The 15,819-nt window shown below is 36.9% G+C and overlaps 1 protein-coding gene across 11 annotated transcripts in view; it reads right to left on the bottom strand.

Moving 5' to 3' along the window:
• CCDC171 (coiled-coil domain containing 171) overlaps positions 1 to 15,819 on the bottom strand; it is a 156,552-nt gene that overhangs the window by 10,836 nt on the left and 129,897 nt on the right. For 8 of the 11 annotated variants that reach the window (XM_021288812.2, XM_065046158.1, XM_065046160.1 and 5 more), the window contains one exon: positions 13,083 to 13,235. In XM_021288812.2, coding sequence (XP_021144487.2) covers positions 13,083 to 13,235 — 153 coding nt within the window. Of the gene's footprint in view, positions 1 to 9,163; positions 9,300 to 13,082; positions 13,236 to 15,819 lie in introns of all 11 variants that reach the window. The other 3 variants (XM_021288814.2, XM_065046161.1, XM_021288815.2) reach the window with 1 other exon arrangement.

Raw genomic sequence — 15,819 nt, 5'->3', positions numbered from 1 at the left:
CTGACAGCCTTTAGCATCCCATAACAAACAGCAGATTGAAGGATCATAAAGTACATACAGACATAATGTATGTAACCTATGTGTACCTATTTGAAAAATGGACTGTTTGCAATCTGTTATCCAAAATACAGACTTGTATGCTGAGTTAAGAACATCTGCATTTTCACTAGGTTACAGACTAATCTAAATTTCAGTTTATCTAAATAACTGTATTAAACTGAGCAGCCTCTGAAAAGATCCTCTAATGAGAGCAAAAAATTACTGACTTTTACACCATAAACTTAGAAGTGAACTATTACTACTGTCAACTTCATTTCCTCAAAATGAATGTTCATTATTAAAATAATCAGTGTAGTAGGAGGACAAAGGGTTCCATTCTTTTTGCACTGGCCAATGCAGTGTATGCGACTGTCTGTTGCAGATGTGTAGCCTGCTACCTTCCAGCCAAAATCCTGATAAGGGCTCCATCCCCCTCCTCCATAAACTAGCTTAGAGAAAGATTCACTAGGAAGAGGTAAATTTGGCTCCCTGTAGGTTTGGACTAGGTTTCAAACTTTTGTTTCCTTACTCAAACGAAGCAGTTTCATTTTCACTCATTCCCAGTAAAACTTAGTTCAAGTAACTTCAGAAAAGAATTACTCCTTCCTCAAATTGCATGCAATATCTGAAGCAGTGTATATTCATTTGAATTCTATAGGGTAGTTTTACAACAGTAACTATCAGGGAAAACAGTTGGCTTTCAGGCAGTACTGCTTATAAAATATCTGTTGATATCTGAATGGTCTAAAAAAAAGCCATTTTAGGCTCAATTTCAGTTGACAGCTAACATGTAGGTCTTTTGTAAATGCAAGCTCCAAATTACACTAACTGGGCGAGGAATCAAGCTTATCAGTTATAAACAACTTGAGTGTGGGTGAGCTAGGTTTACTGTCTCTATTGGTTTTGGCTGAATTTATATATACAGTTTTACTTCAGTTTGAAATTAAATAAAAAAAATCTAACAATTACTTCAACAGAACATTTTATACTTAGATTCCTGAGCATAATCAGCCTCTTACCACAGGTACTAGATCATCACCTTCTGTGAGGCTGAACATGCCCACTAGGAAATGGAACTAATATTTCCTACATACCAGTCATATTTTACGTGAATCAACATTAAAAAACTGCTAATGATATTTCATCCTTTCGTACATATATACCAAATGCATGTTCTGGAAGCAAAATAGGGTTAAAACAAAAACACAGAACACCACAAATTTTCATCAGGCATGCAAACCTTTTCTCAGAAGAGTCATGAAGAACACAGGAGACTTGGAGAGAGGCTTCTTCAGCTTTTTGGTTTGTAAAACAAGAAGGCTGTGACCAACTTCAAAAACTCATTTTGCACAGGCATGTTTTGGTAATTTGATGTGTCTTGTATCTTCCAGAATAATAGCTTAAATTCCTTTATTCAGAGCTCTCAATTAGATTATGCTCTTCTAAAAAAAATCTCAAATTTAAAGTGTAGTAAATTTCAGCAAGTTATTAAATTAAACTAGAAGTTCCTAAAGAAATGGGATGTTTTGACATGCACAAATTAAAATGAAACTGGGTGACTTTAAGTATCAGGAAACTTTGCAAGGTCCTGGTTAAGCTACAATACAGGCTCAGGCTCCCAAAAGCGTGCAAAGAAAACTTGATATTGCACACAGTCTGACAGACTAACATGTGTCTGACCACAGGCCTATAATCACCATAGGAGCTGATTCTTTTGTGATCAAATGAGACCTTTGATTCAACAAAAACTGAAAAATTAGTTAATTATTGTGGTTCTGGCCTCTGATAGGACAAAATATTGGTGAGCATACAAATTTAAGAGAGACAAGTATTGCAATGTCAGCTTTATGGTGACATTTACTGAGTGAAGTATGGGTTTATGAGCCAATTTCAGCCGAGGTCCTGATCCAAAACTGGGGTGTCTTAAGGCAACATTGGTTTAAAGGTTCCATGGGTTCCTCTCTAAAAAGCTGTAGGAATTTAAGAAATTATGCCATCTGAAAAGGATGAAGCAGAATGATAAAGTCATTTTGCCTTCCTAAAATCATCACATGTAGCAGGGAAACTGCAGGTAAATAACCACACTGTTCTTGCCTGTACTTTTAGTAAATTTTATTACTTACTGTGCATTTTAAAGGTACCCTACCTTTCATAAAAAAAAAAAAAAAAAGTCAATTGATTGCTTAACAAAAAGAGGGTCCCTCCTTTCCAAAAAGTATCATTTCTAAAACAAATCAACAAAAAAGCCAAAGTTTTGTAAAATTATTAAGATATAGTTTAAGTAGTACGTTTGTTTCTAAGTCTCTTTCTTTAAACGAAACATTACACAAACTGAAGAAAACGAAAGTTATTTGAAAAAAATCAATATTATTATAATGACAACATCCTTTTAGATGGCAACGAAGTTCTTCACTCTCTGCTGTGTAGTCATTCCACATTTTTAACATTTTCTCAAGTACTAGTTTATTTAACAGGCCAAACTGCTTCAAGGAGCTCAGTCTCTAGAGAAAACAGGTCCTTACTGCAATCAACTGGAAAAACTGTACCTTCACTACATAATGGGGGCTTCACAGACTTCCACAAAAAGTTTTCTATATGTAATTTAAAAACAACAATAAACAAGCATATGTTGGGTAAATATCAAGCAGTGTGACTTAAGTATGTAAAACCTAATAAAAATAAACATTAAGATGTAACTTGCTGACTGTATGCCCTTAAATCATGTCAACATTACAGGAATAAAATTATGAGTTAAAAACAAGTGTTATGCCTCATGCCCTGAATTTCCTGTCTTTTTATCTCTGCAGGTCATACTCTATAATATATTTTAAAGGTTGGCATGAGGTTTTTTTCGTTTCTTACCTTAACTCTTGTGCTTCAAGTACAAAGTGCAAGCAATCGGGCAATGGAAGTAGCTGAACACATGTACTTCTACAAAAACACGTTAGTGTACTGCAAAAATGTCACAAAAAAGGACCACAAAGGTTTATTCTTTTTTCTCCAGCTGAAAAGGATGCCAATAGGCACAATTAAAGGAGAAGGCAGGGGAAAAGAACATAAGCAAACCAACAGAAAAACCATCTGTTTTTATACATTCCAGAAAGGCACAAAGTAAAGGAGACCGCTGTGGTTTACAGCCACCCCACTTTATCGCTCTCCTTATCTCCCTCTAGCCTGTGCGGGATCCACCCCTCCCCTTTGACTGGTGAGGTGAGGTCTGACAGCTGAGAAACCTGCTGAGGGACCACGGGTGGACACGATACCCATCCCTGTGTTCCCCTGGCCTTCCTTCCAGCCAGTGCACCAGCAGCAGGGACCAAGAGGAGACACAGCACCACAGTCGTCTCCTGCAGAGGAAGGTTTGTCTGCTCACTGGCGCTGAATTCTCTGGTGGTGGAGCATCAGTCATCTCCTGACATCCAGAGGGAAACATAAACCTCTAAACACGAGGTTTTGCTTTACAAACACTTAAAGTACTTTTTTTTTTTTTTTTGAGAGGAATACTTACTTCCCCACTAATTAAAATGTAGTTTTATGCTTAAATAGATTCTTCAGGTCCAATCCAGTTAAATGTCAGCACATTTATTTTTTTTTTAGATAGGCGCATGCAGCATTATTTATCCATGCTATATGATAACTGAGTGCATGCTGCACATATACGCATTTCTGGGGCTACCTGAGAAAGAAGCAGACTCCTGGAAACACTGCCCTAGGTCTTTCTTATCTTTTCTCCCTGGAGAACTGGACAGTGAACTAGTGGTACAAAGTAAACAATGAACACCATGAAAAATGACAAAAATTGTTCCACATACCATCCTGATCAATCTAATTGCTACTCACAGGTGGCATCTACACATCTTGCACTATTTATCAAAGATAATGCCTGAAGATCAGCTCTGAATTTTCTCCTTATAAACAGTGCTTTACATACTCATCTTGAAACATAAAACCAAACAGGTGTTTGAACAAGAAACTGATTATTCAAAACAGTATACATGATAGGATCGAAATTTAAAATAAAAAAAAAAAAAAATAGGAAAATGACAATCTGTATTGCATGGATTCATTCGCCATTTAAGCATCCAATCTAGACCCAATTCAGGCACAGCTATGCTTTAATCCCCTCCAAAAATTTCTCAGCAAATTCAGTCTCAGAACAGATATTCCCTTTATGTTTAACCCACAGTTTAGCAGGGAATAAAAGAAGCTTCCTAGCTCTCTTTCTTGAAATAACTTCTTCAAAAGGAAGGAGGAAGCACCTTCTGACCTGAGTAAAAGTCCTTGAGTCTGGAAAGAGGTGAATTTGTCTTCCTCTGTAGAGAACATTCCTTTTCTTCTATAAAGCAAGTAAAATTGTGTCCTTGGCTCTGTTCTTTTGTAAAAACTTTTTCCTAGGGTTAAATGCCCTGGTCTATAATATTCAGTTCTCAAAATAACAGCCCGTCTAGCACTCCCGATACTTTTATTTCTACTGCAGAATCAGCAGTATACGTAATAATATACAAAAGTTTCTTTTAAGTTGATGTGCTGAAAATGTCACTTTGAGAGATGTGGGAGGAAGGCAAAAGACACAGAGGTGTGTAGAAAATAGAAAGTAAACATATGCAGCCAGTGAGTAAAACTCACTGCATAGTACCAATGAAACACGTTTTGAAAGACCACTGCAAAGACACCTAACTAGGAAAATGGCATTGGATGGCTGTCTCCCAACTCAAAGTTGTTCCCAGAGCAACTGGGGCCTTTCTGAAACTTTCAATTTCAGGAAACCCTACATACCATTTTGCAAAGAAAATAAAGGAGTAGCTCTTTCCAATATTTCTCCTTCAAAAGCTGAACACAGTGAAGCATACACATTCACTTTCTTTTTCTCTGTTAACCTCCTGAAGACAGAGAATAAATGCACGATGATTTTTTACACGGTAAACCCAAACCTATACTTTAGGCTTGTTTCCTTATCCACATCATTACTGTCTCAAAATCAATTTCCAGTTAGTTGCTCTTGGAGGTACAACTGTTGCACTGGCCTGAGCACTTAGGGTAAGAGATGAATACAGCTTCAGCTTCCAAGTGTCTTGTTTTGAGCTCTGGGAACTAAGGACCCTTGTTTGTGAGCTGGTAGTTCCAGTACCTCACCAGAAACACATTTCTAATGCCATAGAAATGCAAACCATGAAGGCAAAAAAGGAAGAGATTAGCTTCCTCAAAACATGACCCGCGTTTTTTGCGACTCAGCCAATGACTTGAAAGATTTGTTTTGTGCTTAAGATTGAAACAAACCTGCGGTCATTTAGGAACTTCATGGTTTCCATTAAACCACACAGCATGGACATTTGGAATTTCATGGCAGCTATGAAGTGAGAATGTAGATCTTGGTTTTCCAAAGCACCAGCCTGAGCTGAGAGCTAACACCCACACACATTCACTCACATTCCTTAGTCAATTCATGTCATTAAGGAGACTTTAAGAACAGACAAAACAAATAAAAAAAAAACCCACCACACACACACAAAAAACCAATGCCACTTAAATCTCTTGAGCACCTGAAAGCACAATACTACAAGTGGAAATGTAATGTTTAAATGCAGCAAATGCATTGTGTCCATCTACAGTGTCTACAGCATTAACTCTGTAACTACAGTGAAAAGCTGAAGTATTGGAAACCACCTAATTACCCAAACATTTACCTCTGTGCAGGTGTAAATACATGGGCCTAATAAGCCTTCCCACTGTGATAGCAGTTACTTAAATTATATTAAAATATTAAAAACTATTTAATGAGCTTTTTTCCCCTAAAGTAAATTGAGTGTGTGCCTTAACCTGCTCCAGGCAAAGGAAGTTTCAAACATATTGGTTTTGAAACCAGCCATTATTTCCCATGTTGCAAAAATGGCAATTTTATTTCCCAACAGCAAATGAAACTGTCAGGAAAATTTAGATGTAATAAAATTGGGTGGTTAAACCAACATGCTGGATTTGGAATAAAACTGAATTAAAGGAATTAAAATTAAGCATTATGTCAGTCAAACTTTGTAAAAACTATTTTAAACGGGGGGGTGGGTGGGGGTGAGTTTGTTGTTCTTTTTTTTTTTTTTTTTTTCCAAAAGTTAGGTTTTGGACTTGGTGAAGTCCACCCGTAACTACCCATTTTATGTCCATCAACAGTGTCACATTTGAAATTTGCGCAATGAAAAATATTTTGCATAAAATGTGTTGCTTCTGGCAACATTTCTGCCTAAATAAAAAGTTGTCAGGCAGTGTGTGACTTTAGTGGTACAGAGTTTTAAAATGGTGGCTTCAGTCCAAGGCTAGCTAATAACGGCTGACATGCACTGGAATCTTGAGGCCTAAATCAACATTGTTTTCACAGCTGTAATTAAGCCACCTAATCAGAAGCACATTTTGACGGGACAGTTTCTGGAAGCCAGACATTACAATTTCTTATGCCTGGAGCGCAGTGGCTCATGAGAGGTCCTCATTTAATTTCAGGTTTAAAAAAAAAAAAAAAAAAAAAGGCTGTAAAATGAAAAGACTATAAAAAAGCAGCGCACGGCTGTTGAAATGAAGCAGGCCTATGTGTTCATGCCTTGACCAACCCTGCATCCCACCCTCCTTCGGCTCTCTGCCGAGTCCCCAGCTCTCAAGTGGCAGCTGCACACAGTGAGATTAAGGGCTTCTGCCAAAGTCAACAGATGAGCTGGTCTGAACTGGCTCTCTGTGTGTTCTGATTGTAAATTGTGCTGGTGATGATTAGAGAACTCTAACACAGGATGTCGACTCTTAAAACTGTCCAGAGAAAATAATTTCTATTTTTTTTTAAAGTTCAGGAATTTTTTTTAAACTTCTTTTGTGGCTTGGTACATAGTGTTGTGTCTATAACTTCCAGATGATACAAACATGAATTCACACAAATTAAGTAACTACATTATTAAAAAAATACACAGTTTCTTGCTCACAGCAAGATCCTTCATTTGTGGATGTTAACGTAGTAGTATTGCTGCTGAATGCAACTCTCTGACTAGTACACTCCAGCAGTCGTGTGTTTTGACTACCTGCCTGTAGAAGATACCCCTAAAATTCAGACTATCAACTATTTTTGTTGTGTGACTATCACCTCGGGACATTGTCATACTTGAAACAGGTAAACTGTCTTGCTGTTTTTCTGGATAGCAGCTACATTTGTAACTCTAACATAAACTTTCAACCCCAGAGGCCATTGTAAAACTATCAATATGAAGGCACCAGTCACTGGGGTCTGATTACATTTAGTTCTGCATTTTAATTACATATGGATTCTATTAACTGAACCTTTTGCCTTATAGGCAACATTTTAATCAAATTACTATAATTTTCAAATATGTTACAACAGTCTGACAAGTTAAAAGTTCACATACCTAGAACTCTGAGTATCAAAAAAATTTTGCATAGAAAGGGAAGTATTCTGTACAAAATAGCAAATGTTTTGTTGAATTACTGTAAATGTTTCTGAACACCTTGCCCTAAGTTACATAATGTGATTTATAACGTTGGTTTCATGTTATTATTTTTTTATTGGTACTCCATAATAAGCAAATAGTTTAAACTACATGATTTATACTGTTTGGTTACAACTATTACTTGTGGAAGCAATACCACATGACAATGTGAGCATTTGCACTAGGATACCTGCATTCCTTGGCTATGCAGTAAGGTTGGCAAGCGATGCCCAGTTGCTTAAAATTGGGCAAGAAATGCAAATATTTCAGTAAAAAAATAGTTTCTGGAATATATTACTGCTTTTTGGATTCAGCCCGATAGACTTCAACCTTAGGAAATATTATGAATACAGTGTTCTATTTTTGCCTTTATTGATATTTCCACTCTTTCATGTCAGTTATCACCTCAATAGCTGGGATATTCTCCTTGTGGGCCCATCAGATTTGTCTTTACTTACTGTAACTTTAAGAACATTCATGTGTTTCACAATAACTAAACCGCATACTGCTAATTAACAGTGCTGAGCAAAAGTCACAGTTATTTGAGGTCCATATATTACTGAATTCTGTCCTAGACTACTTCCAAGAAAACACTGCAAGACAGAGGGTAACGATAAAAATAACGTCTGATTATTTTTTGCAAGGCAAATTAAGAACTAGTATCTCAAAATCTTTCATAAAATCAGTTCAATTCCAAATCTTTCAAAAAAACACTTTTCAGTTCAACTGTGCATCAAGCTAGCATGAAGTAGTGGAAAAGCCAACAGAGTTTTCATCCAGGACCTATTTGCTTCTTGCAACATCTGGGAAGAATTCCCCCAGCTACATCAGTCATTCCATGTCCTAACACAAGAGATATGGCTCTGTCCCATGAAAGACGCTCTCTGACATTTAACACGACACCGATGGAGCGAGTGCCTCTCTCTCCTATGCAGCAAGCGAAAAGGCAAATAGGGTTTTTTTTCTCTCTCTCCAGTTCTGTTCTCGTAAGTCCAAATGTGAGACATTACATCCCTGTTAGATGCAGATCTCAGCCTTGAAACACAGATAGAACTGCTGACAAAGAAACAAAGGGTCTGGGGGAAAGACATGTAAAACCGCTGCCCTGACCAGTCTGGCTCAGTAGGAAGAAACTGTGTAGTTACTGTGTAGTGGTGTAGTTAACTGATAAATTTGAGTATTAAATATTTATTTTCTCTCTCCCCAGCCATGAATGAGGTTCAAGTAGATCATGAGAACTGAGCTGGCGGCTCTGAGTAGGAAGAAAAGTGTTCATTTTGCTTAATGCAGTTCTTCAATGCAAAAATGAGAGCGTATGTCAGTTTCTAGCATCTCAACAATAAATATGGATTTTTCACACATGAGATCATTCTACATGCTTTTTTCACCTTAGCAAAACCTGCAGTTCCTGTATTTTCAGTACTTTAAGTGATATCACTAGGCATTTTCAGACAAAGGACAGACACAGCCACAATCATCGGGGGGGGGAAAAAGTAGGATGATGCAAAGACACATAAAGCCATGAGTGATTTCATTTTCAACCCCAGTTAGGAGAAGCATCCAAAGACAACAATTGGTTTTTGCGGTTAGTTAGAGAACTCTGCTCTTCTTACAGACCTTCACTTCACCCACCTCACCCATCTGAAACTTACCTTCTCCCCCTTTCAGTTAAAGTTATCCTTCTAGCTGCACAAATTTCCACTTCTCCAGTGCACACAAAGCTTTTCTCTCTTCATCATCTTTATAAATTACTGTATTTTCCCCTTTATTTTCTATTTTCCTTTGATTCTGAAGTGAAAGTAAAAAAAGGAAGGAATATCACCAGATCAGCTGCACATTCAGGATCAGGGAAACACCTACCCAACCACTAGTAATACAACACTGCTTCTTTTGTTCTCCAAAACTGATACCAATATATTTTAAATTCTTAGAATTCTGACAGCAGTACTGACATCAGGCACAAAATCTCAGGGCTGAAAGCTACGAAAACACTTTCTGGAGAATTTTTACAATGAATTGAATTCTGTCAGTTCCTCACATGTGTCAGGTCACACTGGAAAAATACAGTGTCACTGTATCTACTCCCCAGAACACTGTGCTTGTAGCAACAAAGTCTTTGGCAGTATAGACACCATGGATTCACATGCTTGCCGTGTGACTAATATGATGTCACGTGTCACCCCACAGCACACACGAAGTAATTGGTTATGGCTATACTCCTGCACGGTAAAGCAGTACTGTTCCTCCTCTGGCAACCTACATCCTTACTGTCAAGAATACATATTGCCACATCAATTATATCTTCTTAGCTGAACTCATTTTATTAGCTCCACCAACTATAGACAAGAGCCTTGATGTGGGGATGCAGCTAGGAGGACAGAATTGTGATTGTGGTATTTGCACTTCAGAGAATGTAAATTTTAAAAATTTAAAAACTTTAAAAACAAGGAAATGCGCAGATGTGAAACTGTTATGGTTGCAAAGAAAGACTATTACAAATGTTAATGGTTTGATAACAGAAAGAAAAAAAAAGACACTTTGGAAATACAGGAGACATTTCAGAAACATTTGGTAAAGAAAAAAAAAAAGAAGTAAAATTTTTTTAAAATAGGGGCACAATAGAAAAAAAGGAAGTTTAGGTAGAAAACAAATAATCTGTATTTCAGCCATATCGAGTTGCAAGAATGAAAAATGCACATGGTCTTCTTCTGCATAGAGGAATAATCATCAGAGAGGAGTACAACAGACAGATAGGTGGACACTAATGAAGAGTACAGAGACATCCTGCTATTGACTCCCCTTCACCCCACATAATAATTCTCTTATCTGTAAGCAGTATTTCCAGTGTTCATCTCACCTCTGTCCATCATAATCATATCCCTTTCTGCTCCTCTCTGTTGGCATTAGCATGAGCACACATAGCAATCTCAGAATCTAAACACTACTGACTAGAAGGAAAGTGGCTGCACTGGAAGCAGACTGGAGGATGGAGACGTCAATTCAGAGTCTTAGATAAAAGACGAAAAATCAGAATCACTGGTGTTGCCTTATGGCATCAGTTGTGTTTTGACACTTATCAGCAAAACCCAAAGCAACAGAAGAGGAAAAAGTGTGTGAACAGAAAGAAAGGTGACGCAGTTAAAATTTCAGTACAAAAAGGTCAATTATATTCCGAACATGGAAGAGATCAATACTGATGAATGAATGGCCAATACTTGAATGCAATGGACAGCTGGGAGGGCAGGAACCTTCTACAACTAGCATACAAGCCATCAAGAGACAGCTACAGCATAGTGAGATAAACCCCAGACTTCTAAGCTAAGAGTCCACACATGGTATACACCTGAAAGATTTTTCAAAAATATGTTTGGGCACTGAGCAATAGGTTACTGTTGCAGGAACACAAGCACACGTCATATGAAGACCTGCAATTAATACAGTCCAGGTGCTGTGTTTGTCTCCTATATGAAAAGTTTTGCCTGCAATGCTACAAGAACTGGATATGTGATTAAACACAGTGGATTGAGGCCAAAGTGTACACAATTCTGAAACCAAATAGATGCTGAAGAAAAGTCATTACACCCTTTCATTTAAAATAGTCAAGCAGGAAAATATGTTCTATTTTTTTAACACAGAAATTTATTGCAAAACTTCGTCCTCAAAATCAGAACAGTATTGGCTGAACCTTTAAAATTTAAGTCACTCTGGAAAGCTGTGATGCCTGAAGTTACTAGAAGTCATGCTTGATGCAACTTCTGCAAATATGAGGCACAACCTTTACAGAAAACCCCAACACTACAAAATATACTATAAACACACTTTCTTCCATGGAAACTTGAGCATTCTGAGTTTTTGCCTTTACATCAAAATTTTAAAGCATTTTCTACTGATGCTTCTGGTTAAGTTCAAATTAAACTGTATCTAAAGGAAGGACTACTTTTCTCCCTTTAGTGTTGTACAGAAGGGCCAAGAGATCCTACTATTATACAGTGCAAAAAGTATCATCTTTACGTTGATACTGTAGGCAGACAGAAATTAGTTAAAAAGCACTGCACTTAAGCACAGGCATCGCAGAGCTGGGGTGACAAGTTGTTCGTTTGCTCTGTAACATATCAAGCTCTTCATAGACAGGACTGGCATCATCTTTGCTAAAAGCTCTCTCAATCCAAATGAAAGCAAATCTCACTGCAGCAAGTTTGGCAGACTTTCCAGTCCTTAGTACACAAGCGGTCATCTTGATTTAAACAACAAAAACAATCACAACAGGCAAAGGAGCAACACAATTACTCTGGGCCCAGGCTCAGCAGGACACATGTAAACCTAGCAGACAACATAAAGGAAGACTGGTTGGAGGAGAAAAGAAGCAATTCCAGTGAAGCAGTTTCATTTAGTTTCTCAGAAAGGTTGTGTGGTCAGAAAAAAAATCAATGTTTTCATTCAACAATTATCTTCTCAAAATCTTAAAACTGAAATTCAGCATTGACTAACATATTTTGTATTTGTGCTAATTTCCCATTGTGCTGACCCAATTTAGAAGAAGGGTAAGACGTTAATATAATTGTGTTGGAACCAACCAAAGTTGCAGCCACAGTCATTATATGTACATTAGCCAATGCATTTATGTCATTTGCATTAGTGACGGCTCTCTTCTTACAGATTTTCTGTTTCAAAAAAGATACAAACAAACCTCATTTTCTATATGGTACTTTGCTTCATAAGAATAAAAGAAGAGAAAGGAGAAAGGAGAAGAGGGGAAAAACAAACAAACAAACAAAACCAACAAAACAAAACAACCAACCAACAAACAAACAAACCAACCCTCCAGAGCTTTCTCCTTTATCCTATGTGGATAAGTAAAGAAAGATGGAGAAGAAATACTTCAAGTGAATCCAAGTTGTACAGCTTACAGTCTCATTCTAGACATACTTGGCTATGTATGTGTGACAGTTCATGTGTCTGGCCTCCTGCCTGTGTGACACATATACATCTGCATTCAGTAATCCCCCCCACAGAAACATCTCAGATCTGAAGAATCACCTTAAACAAGTCCAAGTATCTTTGTGGGCAACCACATGCTACACAAGAAATGATTTCTGAAACTGTTTTTTAACCTTGTAACTTTAGTGAGAATTATTATTCATAACCACAAATGTATAAAAAAGTAATGCATCCTAATAAACATTTTGTTTATAAGTACAGTTGATAACATTCTGATTTAACATGCTGTGATATCTTTAGATGGTTAAATTCTTCAGGTCCAAAATTCAACCATTTACTGTACTGCCAAAAACAAAGAAGGAATCACAGTGTATACTTTTCCAGTGACAGCAGCAACGAACAAGTTCTTGTAGAAGATACAGCAGTAAAATTAATCCTTGTGCTAACTTTTACCATCCCCTTTCTCTTCTGAAAAAAGTCTCAGAAGGTTTCTGTTGACACTAGTTTTATTGCTCTATTATGTTTATAATGATATATTATTGCATTTCCCTACAGAAACTATGCAGCATGAAGAGAGATGCTGGCTAGGAAACCACATCCAAATGACAAAAATTACTTGAAAAGCAGACTTACCAATTGTACGCTTTCAGTTTCATGAAGGCAAGCGGTTTGGAGCTTGGACTTTAGGGCTGTAGTTTGAAGCTGATGAGATGCTATTTTTCTCATTAACATGTCAATTCTGGAACTTGCAATTTGGTAGACATCCATAAAACTTTTAATCATGGCCTTTAAAAAGTAAAAGAAATCATCAGTGCCAGGCAGCCTATATTTAAATATCAAATAGCATACACCCAAATTCATTATAGAAGATCTAAATTTTACTAATCAGAGAAATCAAACAAAGGTTGTAAGCCAGGCAAAATTTCAGTCTTAGGACCTAAACACTGAAAGCACCTAACATGGGATTTTGTATTCTTTCTAGAATCTTAAATATGAATAGCATCGAAGAAAAGCAGCTGACTATGCACCCTAATTAGAAGGTGTTTTGGTGTGCTGTTTTCAAACATGCACTACTGCATTGAGCAGCTAATACCATTTTTTGTTGTATTTAAATATAACACTCAGTGCAAGTTCAAATTCTCTTTACAAAAAGCCACTACACAGTTTCAGGTAAATGTTCATATTTTCAAAATGAGTCGAGTCCCACAACACGTTTAAAAGAAAAAAAAAAAGGCAGAAACAAAAGAAACACAGTAAACCTACAAACCTCTGAAACTAAATAATCAGATTACAATATAGCTGGGAAAATATAATTGTTTTCATGTATATAGGGGAAGAATGTCTCAACTGTGTAATATTGATCAGACTGATAACAAACTTAGCAGCACAAGAGAGTACAAGTGATTTGGCAGTACTGGTAACTTTATATCTACCCTAAATAGTGTTACACTGTTGAGATTATTGGTCTTTACAAGTGGTTAATCACTTTTTATAAGTTATAGTTTTCCCTTCTGAAATGACCTGTAGTGAGTTCCTACTGTAAGAACAGACTACAGATAATATGAAATTGGCCTTCTAAATGTAAGTCTGTGGTACAGACAAAAATAAACTTAGTACCACAAACAGGCATTCACAAGATTTTTTTACTGTTTTCCTTTCTTTGTTCTAAAACCACACTACCGCTTTTCAGAATAAAAGCTAACATAGCTGAAATCAATCAAGTCATTTCATTGTCAAATGTAGAAAACACCAGTGTAAAATTAACAATATAATATCTTTTCTCATCAGAAAGAATACCCAAAATGTTTTACATACTATGGTGCTAGTCCTAAAAGTGTATTCGCATAGCTCTGTAAGTTTGCCACTGGCAGCTCTGATCCTGCTCTTAAAATTTTTCATCCACATTCAACGTGTCTAAAATGCTGCAGCTCTTCACAAACAATACCAAGCAAGAATGTGGATATATCTCACACCCCATATAAAACTGCCTGAGAGTCTTCATATGGCAACTGCCCACATGTTAAAAATTAGACATATGTTGAAATATGTCTATGGACTGGGCCTGTGACTCATAAACAAGGATTATACCAATGCTTCATAACAAGCTGTGTCTCAGCTCTCATGTAGAAAAAATCTTACATGTTTCTTTCATTACTACCCACATGATATTTAAAGGTATGACTGAACTAGAATGCACAGAAACGATTCTTTACTGTTTTCCTTTTACCTCTGCTACCGCAAGCTATTGAAGACTCTACAGCTATACAGCTATCCAACGTATACAGTTCCATTCTATATCTCCAGGGCCACTCTGAGTCCATGCAGGTACCTAAAACAACAATTATCAACTCCTCGATGCTCAAATCAGCTATTTCATTTGTCCTTGCTTAATGAATTTGAAAATTTTCAATCTAGGAAAAATGTTTTCATTCACAGGCTTTTCTTTTCAGACATGGCAAGTATTATTTTGTAAGACATCTAGGTTTGGTTCATTTTGTTTTGTCATGGTTGTTGTTTTAGTCCAGAAGGAAGCAGTAACAGCCATTAACAGTTTATTATTGATGCAGAAGGTTGCACTTATGTACCCATAGGTTCACACTCCTTTCAGTAAATCCTAACTCCCCAGCGAAGAGTCATGATCAGTTTAGATTTTTCACTCAGGACCAGACTAGGGAAACCAGTATTTTTGGGTCTTTCAGTAGGTGACGTGGAATCACTGATAATGAAGGTGCAGAATATTCATTCTAAATGCCGTTCAGAGGAAGACAGACACTTCGGGTTTTTAGATGTGCCATTGGACATCATTTATTTAGACATGATTTTATTTATCTTATGTCAGTCACAGACTGAGCCATGGATATGTTTTTCACAATATTTCCACAATATTTCCACTTAGTAGAATGCTTGATACATGCAGAATGGGCATAGAAGTCACTTGCATGTTACAATATCTGCCACATAACGACTAGATGTATCTCTGAAGGAGTTCGGTGCCTTAATTTAGAACTCTATTTGCACGTTACAGATAAAAATATAGCTGCAGTTCTGGAAACTGTTCCAGGATCAACGAAGTCTGTTGACAGAAAATCAAAGAAGGCACATCTAGTTCTGCAGAATTTTTTTCCTCTCCTGCTAAGGAGTGTTTTGTTTTCTTTTGTTTTTGAGTACACATAGCACTAAGCTGTATACATAGTTTTTAAGTATACATAGCAATAAGATACTTCAGCAACCCTCCTGATGAATTTTTATAGCATAAAATTTGGCATTCATACACATCTGCAGGATCTGCATTTAGGCGATCCTTTCTGATTTTGAATGTGTTGGTAATAGTGCAACATACAAACTGGGAACAGAACACGAAACAATAAAA

The sequence above is a fragment of the Columba livia genome, chromosome Z (genome assembly GCF_036013475.1).
Source record: "Columba livia isolate bColLiv1 breed racing homer chromosome Z, bColLiv1.pat.W.v2, whole genome shotgun sequence".
Classification (NCBI taxonomy): domain Eukaryota; kingdom Metazoa; phylum Chordata; class Aves; order Columbiformes; family Columbidae; genus Columba; species Columba livia.
This window is presented reverse-complemented; position numbering and strand designations above follow the sequence as displayed.